General features: G+C 34.1%; 1 protein-coding gene across 1 annotated transcript in view; it reads left to right on the top strand.

Annotated features, from left to right (window-relative positions):
• Positions 1–12,111, top strand: part of Atrnl1 (attractin like 1) — a 501,851-nt gene that overhangs the window by 285,776 nt on the left and 203,964 nt on the right. Inside the window, exon 27 of the mRNA XM_042689560.1 lies at positions 725–832. Coding sequence (XP_042545494.1) covers positions 725–832 — 108 coding nt within the window. The remainder of the gene's footprint in view (positions 1–724; positions 833–12,111) is intronic.

The raw sequence follows: 12,111 nt of genomic DNA, 5'->3' as shown, positions 1-12,111 counted from the left end.
CAAGAAAAGATAGAATATAAATTAGCTTGGTAGTGGTTTGTACTTCCCAGTTTATTGGTTTTAGTTTGGGAAAATCCCAGAATAGTCTCAAGAAAAGAGAAATAAATATCTAGAGGTGCTTTAGAAGTTCTGGCACAAAATTTCAGTAACTTGTTAGTCATTCCTGATTTTAAATAATGAACACAGTGATTTTCAATGAAGTTTGAACCCTCCCAGTAAGAATTCCTTCTGATTCCATAGCAACTACAGGGGCTCTTGATGACTTATAGTCTTGGCAGGTATATGTGCCTTTAATCTTTATTAATGCATTTTGACAACTTTTCATTATCATTTCTTGAACATTGGCACTGTTACTTTTTTCACCTAAGACAAAAGCATGAGTTATTTTGAGTGGGAAAACTTGGCATAATCATCATGGTAAAAACACTTTTTATTTAAGTAGCACTTCTCACCCGAGTTTTCACTGTACTTCTGAATATATTTTATGGCATCTGTGGGATGGCAGTCAGGGAAAAGTTATTTGTTGGTACTATACATTTGATGCTTTTGTAGAAATATAATTCAGACCATCTGGAGAAGGTAATCTTCCTCTCTAAGTATCAATATGTGTATGAAATGATTCCTGGCTTTTCAGGGTCATGTTATTTAAAAAGGAAACTAGAAATTGTTAAGTTTAGTAGATTTTAAGGCCTATTTTAAACAAATCATTTTTAACCCCCTCCAGCAACTACTTCGAGAACGACAGCAGATGGCCAGCCGTCCCTTTGCTTCTGTTGATGTAGCACTGGAAGTAGGAGCTGAACAAACAGACTTTCTGCGAGGGTCATTAGAGGTAGGAACAGTGGTGCTGAAAAGGGACCACTGTGATTTACATATTTACATTGCTATTCTAATCTGCATCTGCTTGTGAAACCACACAGTCTGATTATCTAGAGTTGATAAGATTCTGCTGCACATGCTATGCCACTTGCTAGGCACAGAGTTTTAATGGTATGACATGAGCTGTAACAAAAGCCACTAGAGAATCTATTAGCCTAGGCAAGAGTGACAGACTGCTCACCTAGGAGCTTTTGCTTGACAGAGTGGAGCTGAAGAAATTTAAGATATAGTTACAATGAGAGAAAAAAAATCACCTGTATTTAGTACCATGTGTCCCCTAGTTAACAGTAATACTATCCTTCTTAATAAAGTATATTACAAAATTAGGTGGAGATGAGCTGCGTTTTAGTTATGTAGTTTTGCTTTTGAATGTGAGAAGTATAAAATAGAGTGAATAGTTTTTTTGTGGAGTATGTATTATCATAGTCCTTTGTTACAAGTACAGAAATAGAATACAGTGAATCAGAAATCATGTGCAAGTAAATGTGGTATTCAAATCCCGAAACAATGCCTGACATGGCTTCTGAAAACAATAATCCAAAAGAGGAAAAGTGCACAGATTGTGATTAATGACTAATCAAAGAATTTTGAGGCATCCTAATTTAATTATATGCTTGTAATTTTATTTATGGTACAATGTTTAGGTAGGAAAATTCAGAGACTCTACAATTGAAATATTTTATTCCCTCTTTAACATGTTCTAATTGGACTAATTATATGTTGTTATTTTCTGATCTTGCTTTTCTTTAAGGAGAAGCAAGGAGAATAAAAATAAGACTCTTCCTCAACCCTAGGTACTAATGTAGTTGATTTCATTACATTTTTGGTTATTCAAGAAAAAAATAAAACATGTACCTTGTAGGTAGTATACAAAGGGCCAGATTTTAGAGGGAATGAATATTTGTGTGTGTGTGTGTATATACCTTTTGTGTCTGACTTTTTACTACTCTAGCTCACATGTTGCCATGGAAGCTTGGAGCATTAGGAAATTTATGTGTGTATTTTCAATTACTTGGGGAGAAATTAGAAAAGAGATGATGAAATGAAAGTACAGCAAATGCTGCATTTTGGCCCCTTGTTTCAAATAACATTAGTGCAAAACCTTTACCAAACAGAAAACCTGGACTATTTGAGTACAAATTCTCTCTTCTCTCCATCTGTTTAAAATGTTTTCAAATATTGCTGAAAATCAAATACAGGAAAAATGAAAGCAACTAACCCATACATAGGACAGGAGAGAAAACATGACAAATCAAACATGAACATGAATGTAAGTAACGTGGGTATGCCCCATTATAGTTTCCAGTTGCTTCTTAACAGTGTTCAAGATGTTCAACATTCTTTCCTTTTTATTTCTAGTTTTTTTGCTCATGGATTTCTTTAGTTTTTCACTAGAATAAACCATCTGAGAGATTTTTTTTTTTCTAGGACAATTATATGTGGCATTCTTTTTGAGAAATTGAATGCTTGTCAACATATTTTATTTGCTTTTTACATGGAATACCAATAGAATTGTATATGAAAATTCAAATTTAAAAGTTCCCTTTTTCAAAGTTTTAAAAATCTTGCTATGTTCTTTCATGTCTCATGTAAATTCGATGTTTTTGTCTTTTGCATATAATCTCCATTTTCTTCCTGCAATCTTAGACTTACTCTTAATTCTCAATGTTCTTAAATTTGCCAATAGATGGATATATAAGTTCATGTATATATGTGTGCATTCAAATTTGCCCCTAAGTTATAGAAAATATTGCCTAGTCAGCAATCAAGGTAGGCAGAAGTGAATGCTTAGAGTTATTTAAGTATCTGCAAATACGGCTATGAGATTCCTCACGGGACCTCAAGTGGTAGTTTGGTTAATTGAATAATTTTGTACTTTGTACTCAGAATTCTTAATTTAGTTCCAGATTTCTTCCATGTTGGCAAGTAATTATGATTTCTGATACTTAAAGATCCCTGTGGCCATATATGTCCAATGATCTCAAGTGAATTGACACCTTAGAATAATTTTAATGAATTCAAGTTGAAAACATTATTATTCTCTGGATATTTTTAGAATTTAATTGGTTGTTTACTTCTTCCTGTTAAAATTAAACATCAAAGTAAATCTCAGTAGCTAACTGCTAATTTCTTGCTATGACATCCTTTAGAAAATAATACAGGTAAAAGTAGAATGTTTATAATTATATTTTATTTCTGCTTTGCTAAGCATCTTGTAGTAATTACTACTAACTGGAAACTACCTGGCTGCTCCATACATATGAATATGCATACATATATACACATATTTGTAAGATTCGTTATCCATTGCTGCAGAACATTGGAATGTGCCTCACATCTCCTTTTTAATGTATAATTTAGTATGATGTAGTTTATTGATTTTTTTTCTTACCTGCAAATTGTGAAGCCTAGGCCTGTTTTGAAGTTACAGAAAAGTGTTACCTCAATGTAATAATCACACTAATTCTGAGATTCAGTTTTGCTTAAAATTGAGAATTTAGCTCCAACATAAGACTCTTGGATTAGCTCACTACTACTCTATACAAAAAGGTGGTAAGTTAAGGGATCTTTTTTTGTAATGGTAGTGAGGTTTTAACTTAGGACCTTGAAATTCCTAGCTCAAGCTACTACTTCAGCCATGCCTCTAGCAAGCTTGGCTCTATTTTTCAGTCTTGCATTTTTTCTTGCCTAGACTGGATTTAGGCTACAGTTCTCCTGAAGATTACAGGTGTGAGCTATATCTGTGTCCAGTAAGATTGGGTTTCTTCTGTCAATTAAATTTAACCTCCTTTGTCATTTTTGAGTTTCACGTCTGCATAGTCATGAGGAAAATGCAAGTTGCAATGAGAAATGAATTAACTATGTCTATTCTGTGAAGCAAATGTATTCCTTTAGTATCTCTTTTGTAGTTAATTGTATGTTGAATCTTTACTGTACCTTTATTGCACACCACACACCTTTTGTAAGCAAATAAAGATAACATACACTATGGATAACTGCTCTAAATTATCCATTGATAAGTCTTTAGCATTATGTTTTCCTATATTATAGTGATAAATTAAAATACATAATTAAAAATTTCAATAAATTCATTTGGAATGCAAATTTATCCCAAACCACAATTTATTAGTTGATTTTAAATTTTCTTTGAAAAAATTATTTTTATAGCAATCATATGCTCCATTGAATATATTTGTCATTTTTCTTCCAAGTAGTAGCAAGAGAATTTATAGTAGTTGTTTGACATATTTTTATGAGAAGCTTGTATCAGAATCTGTTTAAGGACAGGGTGTTGAGGAATATCAGGTAACACAATAAAGAACCCTGAAAACTTGCAGTTTGTATTGTAGAAGAAAAAATAAGTTCACATGTAGAGAGGTGATAACTGTAGTTGTTTAAAAACAGATCCAGAATCACAACAAATCAAAGAAAGACTAGATAAATAGTAGGATTGCAGTAAATGTTTAAAATTCCTGCATGGCAAAGGACATAGCAAATAAGCTAAATAGAAAGCCCACAGAATGTGAGAAGATTTTCACCAGGTATATATCAGACCAGGGTCTAATATCCAAAATATGCAAAAAGTTCAAAAATTACCTCCCCCCTAAAATAAACCCTCAATGAAATAACAACCCAATTATAAAATGGGCTATTGACTTCTGAGAGAGACTTCTCAGAAGAAGAAATAAAAATGGCCAATAGAAATATGAAGAAATGTTCATCATCTTGTCATAAAGGAAATGCAAATCAAAACAACACTGTTATTCTATTCTACCTCACTCCAGTAAGAATGGCCAATATCAAGAATATTAGCAATAACAAATGCTGGCATGAATGTGGCTGTTGGTGGGAATGTAAGCTTGTTCAACCTCTCTGGAAAGCAATATGGAGGTTCCACAAAAACTAAACATAGAGCTACCCTATAACCAAGCAATTCTACTTCTGGGAATTTATCTGATAGAAACAAATAAGGCCACACTAAAGCTACCATCATACCTATGTTCATTGCATCATTGTTTACCATAGCCAAGATATGGAATCAGTCCAGATGTTTTTCCATGGGCAAGTGGATCAAGAAAATGTGGTGTATATATTCATATTGGAATTTTACTCATCTGTCAGAAAGCAAGTTTCTTAGTGGGAACTGAAGGAAATCCAGGCCAGAGATCATGGTGACAAGACTAGGGCACTAGAAATGGTAACCATGAGAAATGGCCAAATATTTATGTATTTGTTTGCTTGTTTGTTTTGAGGTAGAGTTTTTCTAAGAAGCTCAAATGGGATTTATGATCTCTCTGCCAGAGCCTTTCAAGTGCTAGAATTTCAGCTGTGACAGAAAACTTGGATTCTGGACCAAATTGTAAGGCTATTATGAGTACAACATTTTCGTTTTGAATGGTTTTCTAGTAATTTTATGTTTGTAAGGTCCATGTAGAAAGATAGAACTGACTTTCTCTTTTTGGCACTATAATAGCTATAGAACCTTGAATATACTGTTCTAGTTAGTAATGGAAAATAGTCTGATCCTCTCATAATATATCCACTGAAATATCAGGCCATTTTTCTTTAATAACTAATAGAAAAAAACAAGAAGCAAACAGAGGCAAAGCATGTAGTATTCTCAACTGACTTAAATTATCTGAGGTTTTTGATTAGATTTGATCCTATTTGGTCACAAACAGGTTATTCACAGTCACTTAAATTGAAATGATGCTGATGTTGAGAGTGTTAATTCCCCATTCATGGTTTTGAGGGCAGGTGCCAAAGGAGATAAGGAAGAATAGAGGAAAATTGGCAGCTTTGTAACATTAGATGAATATTTTTTTCAGTTTTCTATGAAATATTGTTCCTTGTTTCCAGCATATTGTTAATTGTTAATCAGTTACTTGGTATTTTTTCCCGATACTGGCATTGAAACTCAGCCACACACAGGCTTGCACAGACTAGGCATTGCACAGGCTAGGCATTCACTATACCACTTGAGTCATGCGCTGAGCCCTTTTTGTTTTTATTATTTTTTTCAGTAGTCTTTTTCTCTTTTTCTGACCCAATCTGGACCAAAATTGTTCCATTTACATTTTTGGGTAACTGGTATTATAGACATGTGCCAAGGTCTTATATAGGTTCAGATGAGGTCTCATGAACTTTTTTGTCTATGCTGGCCTCATCCTTCTCTCAATCTTCCAAAGTTGCTAATATTACAGGTATATGACCTATTCCTGGCTTTAACCCATTATTCTTACTGTGATACTTATAATACTGAAAACCAGAAACTACTTTAGTGACAAACAATAAGAGATTTTATGATATATATGGATTATTCTTTTTGCATATCTCTATTATCTGTTGTAATTCCACATACTTCTTTTTATTAACAAGGAGAATGTAAAAAATTAAAATGAAAGTCTTAATCTCTTATACTAGTTTAGCACATATAAATGTTTGAAATACTGCAATGTATTCAAAACGAATGTTTCCAATAACTGTTTTAGGAGACAAAATTTATTATGCATATTGTCTATTCTTTAATTCAGTGTTACCTTGCAATCCACTGTGGTTAATTTATTCACGGTCCAATTTTGGAAAACATAGATAATCTTTAGAGTGTATGGTAGAAGATGGCTGCTTAGGTGTACATCAAGTATACACTCAAGAGAGAAGTCTATGTCACTATAAATGAGGCTGCATATACCAAGATAAAAAGCTGGAATTTCATCTTCTTTGGTCATAGCAACAATGGGAAATGTTTAAATCAAGTTTAAAATTCTGTTTTTTCAACATTTATATATCTACACTATTGAGCTTTATGACAATGTTTTTGTTTTTGTCGATTATGAGGCTTGAACTCAGGGCCTGGGCACTGTCCCTGAGCTCTTTTGCTCAAGGCTAGTACTCTATCACTTTGAACCACAGTGCTACTTCTGTTTTTTGAGTGGTTAATTGGAGATTAGTGTCTCTTAGGGACTTTTCTGCCAGGGCTAGCTTTGAACTAGAATCCTCAGATCTCAGCCTCCTAAGTTGCTAGGATTATAGGCTTGAGCCACCAGCTCTCAACAACAACAATGTTTTAATAAAGCAAATCAGATTCTTTTTGCCCTTCTTGCTATTGAGGAATCCAAGGTTATAGGAACTTTAGACCTTTGTTCTAGATTAGAAACTCAGTCACATTTTTGCTTCAAAGAATACTTATATAAATGAAACATGACCTACATAATAGTAGAAAATAATGATAAGGCACATAACTGGCAATGGTGTATTACCTAGAGAATATATATATAAAAAGAACTCAATTGAAAAATAGGCAAATGATTCTTCTCCAAAGAAGATATACAAGTATATGAAGCATAAGTATTCAAATGCTACTCACTATCAGTAATGATGGAAATACAGATCAAAACTATAAAGGTAATACTAGGTAACAACTAAGACTATTTTAATACAAAGAAAAGACAATGTATTGGTGAGAATTTAAATGAATAAGAACCTTCACAAACTGTTTGTTAAACATCTACTTTGGAAAATGATTTGATGGCCCATCAAATGATTAAACACAGTCTTTCATATAACCATTACTGGGTATATAGCAAGAAAAACAAACCAAAAGTATAAACATGATTAAATCCAACATCATTATTCCTAATAGCTAAAAAAGAACTCAAATATCCTTCAGATAATATGAAGATAAACAAAGATAGTAAATTCATACAGTAGAACATTTATTGCTCAGGCATTAAAAGGATGAAGTTCTGATATGTGCCATAATATGGAAAAACCTTAGCAATCTCCTGCTAAGTAAGAAAAGCCAAATAAATGGGGCCTTAAATTATGTAATTACATTTATGTGAAATATCTGGAATAAGCAAAATTCCCTACCTAGAAAATATTAGGCAGTTGCTGGGTCAAGAAGATAAGGTGATTAGGAGATACTTCTGTGGTGATGAAAAATTCTAAAATTAGATAATGATAATGGTTACACACCTTTATGATTATACTTAAAAGCCATTTTATTCTTTTAAGAGCATGAATTTTATAATATGTTGATTGTATCTCAATAAAACCAAAGCAAAAACAAAAATGACCTACACACAATAGAATATTATTCAGCCATCATTTGAAAAAAAATGCACAGAACTGGGAAACATTATTAGAAGACATGAAACAAGCAATACTGCCATTGTGTCTCATATCTGGTATGTAAAAAACTGGGGTGATTATAGTTCGTAATGGTGTCAAATATATTTTATGAATAACTAGAAGAGAGAAGCTTGAAGATGCTAACCACAAAGTAGTGAGGAGATAAAAATATTATTTACCTTGAATTGAACATCATACATTTTATACATGTATTACATAAATATGTACATGTAAAATAAAAAAGAATCAAAGAATAAGTGGGAAAATCATTTTGAAAGCTGCTGCGCAGAGTAAAACAATAATATAATTTATTTAAAAGTCCTACATATAGTTTAGATATTCTTAGGACAGGGTTTCAGCTCTGGGCAACAAGACTGAATTTCAAACACTACCTGCCCCGCCCCCCCCACCTCTACTACTCTAAAATAAAAGGCATAAAGTAGTCTGGCACCATTGACAACAGGCTGTAATCCTAGCTACACAACAGGCTAAGACCTGAGGATCAAGTTTCAAGGCTCACTCCAACAGAAAAGTACACAAGACTTTATCTCCAATTAACCACAGAATGTCAGACTGGAAGCTGGGCTCAAATACTAGAGTTAAAAAGCTGAGCAAGAGTACAAGGCCCTGTATTCAAGCCCAGAATTTACACATATACAGAAAGAAAAAAAAAGATGGATTAAACTCATCCACACTACTTTTTTTCAAAAGAATGAGAAAATTCCATCTGCTGCAACCAAAATATTTCAGTTTGTGAAACATACCTCCTATTCATGTTTAAGATATGTTAAATAAATTTATATAAACAAGTACTATTCAAACGGATTTTTAGTACTACCATTAACAAGTTAATAGGGATTAATTAATACTAATATTAATACAGATTTATCAGTACAAACAAAAGGCTAATCAGAATATTTTTCCAATATGTTCAGTTGTTTAGGCATCTGATTTGCTTCAGCAGTTTTTTGTTTTTGATTTTGCTTAAATATTTTATTAAGTTATTCCATAAGACAATTGCTTTAAAACTGAATTTATGATTTTTTAAATATATTTTTGCTTACATTTCATATAAAAATCAGTTTGCAATATACTTATGCTTACATCTCCTACAAAATCAGTTAGTAGTTGAACTTGTATTTTCTTTTCAATACATACATTAATAGATAATCTCATCAAATTTATAGCCTCCATGGAATAACCAAGAATTCTATGAAATTTAGTTAGGTCAAATAGAAATCTTATAAAGTAAAATAAGAAATCTTGGAAATGTGGAGCTACAAATTTGAGATGTAAAAGCTACAGAACTGATAATGAATTTTTTTAGCAAAGCAAACATCTTCATTTGCTTTATACTTTAGAAAATAAAATAACATCTAGGTCAAATTTTAGGGTATTGAATATAAAAACTTACCTCAACTATTATTGAAGTTGTTTTAAATTGTCATAGTTTCTATCCTTTTCTTTTCTTTTTTTTTTGGGGGGGGGGGTCCAGTTGTGGGGCCTGAACTCTGGGCCTGGGCACTGTCCCTCAGCTCTTCAGCTCAAGGCTAGCACTCTACCACTTGAGCCACAGCCCCACTTCTGTCTTTTTTCTTTTTGCTTATGTGGTGCTGAGGAATCGAACCCAGGACCTCATGCATGTAAGGCAAGCGCTCTACCACTGAGCCACCTTCCCAGCCCCAGTTTCTATCCTTTTCATACCATAGATCTTTGTGTTTATATCTTGAATTTTGTTCACATGAAATACTGTTTTTGTTTGGATTTTGAAGAAGGACTTTTGATTGAGCATTAATGGTATACAAAATTAGAGCAAACTCTGTAGGGTGCTGATGGCTCTGGTTGGAATGATCTGAGGATCATGGTTCAAAAGTGAATCCTACTGAGTCAGGAAAGCTTGTGATATTCTTATCTTCAGTTAGTCATTCTCTAAACTGGGAGTGGTGCCTGTTGCTCAAGTTGTAGAGCAGTACCCAGAGAACAAAATGCTAAGGGATAACACCCAGACACTGAGTTCAAGCCACAGGACTGGCACGAGTGTGCCCGCGTGTGCGTGCGCGCGCACACACACACACATACATGCACACAAAACCAACAAAATAGATAGCAAACTAAATCTCCTTTTTGTATAATGTTAGTACATCTTATCATACAAGAATTATTTCTCCGAGTCTTCCCTTTTGCCCAATATGTATTAGAAGACAATGGTCAGTTTGACTTTGGAAAGATTAATGTTTTCAGGATTGATGATGCATGCCTATAATCTCTGCTACAAGGGAGCATAGGGGGAGGAGTTGGGAAGCTTGTGTCAGTGCCAGCTTTTGAAAAAAATTAGCAAGTGCCAATCTCAACAAATAAAACAGGCATGGTAGCACATGACTTTGTTCACAGCTGTGTAGAGAAGCACAGAAAAAAAGTATAATTGTTCAAGGCCAGCCTCCAGCAAACACACTAGACTATCAAAAGATCATAATCAAAAATGGACTGAGGGTTTGGCTCAAGATATAGAGTACCTGCTTAGCAAATGTGGAACACTGAGTTTAACCTCCAGTACCTCCAACTAAGAATAATGAAATAAACCGAAAATAATTAGTTCTACTAATATTTACCATAGTTAGCATGTGCCAGGAGCAATACAGGAGATGTATATGAAAGAAACATTGTGTCCAAATTCCAGCCATTTATAGACTAACAGATGAGCAAACAAAAAATAAAATATATGCCGTGACTATTGCTAAAAAACAATAAGCACAAAGAAGGAGAAAATAATGTATTGTTCAGTGTATTTCTGAATGTTTCATAAAGTATAGCAGTAGATCTTGGCCTTTAAGAATAGGTAAAATGTCAACAGTTAGAACTAAGGAAAATGGTTGGTATGGGAGTCAGGAAAAGTGAATGCCAAGCTGGCAGAAGTATGAGAAAGGACATGGAAAGACATAGTCAGGAGTCTATGAAGACAATATGAGGCATTAGCTGACTGAGCAAGCCATTCTGAGGCTTAAGGTACAGAGTAGAGGGGCCTATCAGGGAGGTCAGTTTTAACAAACTGCCAATGACACACAAAAGCTTCTTGTTTTAATAACTATTTTAGAAAAAATATAGTGCAACATTTTTTTTTATTGTGAAAATACTGTACAGAGGGGTTACAATTACATGGGCAAGATAATGAGTACATGTCTTATCAAGCATTGTAGCCTCCTCCTTTATTTCCCCTTTCCATCCCTTCCCATCCTCCTCCAGCCCCCGCCCCCATTCCCCCTCCCCCCCTCCCCCCCCCCCCACCAAAGTTGTAAAGTTCATTTTCGACATAACGACTTGCACATCTCATTGTTGCAGTGAGTAAACCTGTATCCCTATTGAAACGATTTGTTTTTTCCCTTCCCCTTCACAAATTATACCAACATCAAATACAGTGAAAGCGGGGGTCATAACGTGGGGGAGGGACATACAAAGCAACAAAGAAATAATCTTATAAATATGTTAGAAACAATCGCATGAAAGAAAAAAAAACATTTGAATACATATCTTAGGGTTCATTTCCCTAACATCAAGTTATCTGACCTTTTCTGCTTGACTCAGGCATATACTAGTTATTGCAAATAAGGGAAAGCATGGAGCCTATGTTTCTTTGGGCCTGGCTTACTTCACTTAATATAATTTTTTCCAAGTCTTTCCATTTCCTAACAAATGGGGCAATGTCATTCTTTCTGATGAAGGCATAGAATTCCATTGTGTATATAGACCACATTTTCGTGATCCATTCATCTACTGAGGAGCATCTGGGTTGGTTCCATATCTTAGCTATGGTAAATAATGCTGCAGTAAACATAGTCGTGCTGGTAGCTTTAGTGTGGTCTTGTTTGTGAACATTTGGGTAAATGCCCAAAAGTGGGATTGCTGGGTCATAGGAGAGCTCTATGTGCAGACTAATGGGAACCTCCATACTGCTTTCCAAAGTGATTGAACAAGTTTACACTCCCACCAACAATGCAGTAAGGTTCCCTTCTGTCCACATCCCCTCCAGCATCTGTTGTTATTAGAGTGCTTGATTATAGCCATTTTAACTGGGGTGAGATGGTATCTCAATGTTTTGATTTG

This window comes from Dipodomys spectabilis, unplaced genomic scaffold (assembly GCF_019054845.1).
Source record: "Dipodomys spectabilis isolate Male_0828 unplaced genomic scaffold, ASM1905484v1 ptg000125l, whole genome shotgun sequence".
NCBI classification, from domain to species: domain Eukaryota; kingdom Metazoa; phylum Chordata; class Mammalia; order Rodentia; family Heteromyidae; genus Dipodomys; species Dipodomys spectabilis.
Note: the sequence above shows the minus strand (reverse complement) of the source record. Positions and strands in the feature narration are given on the sequence as shown.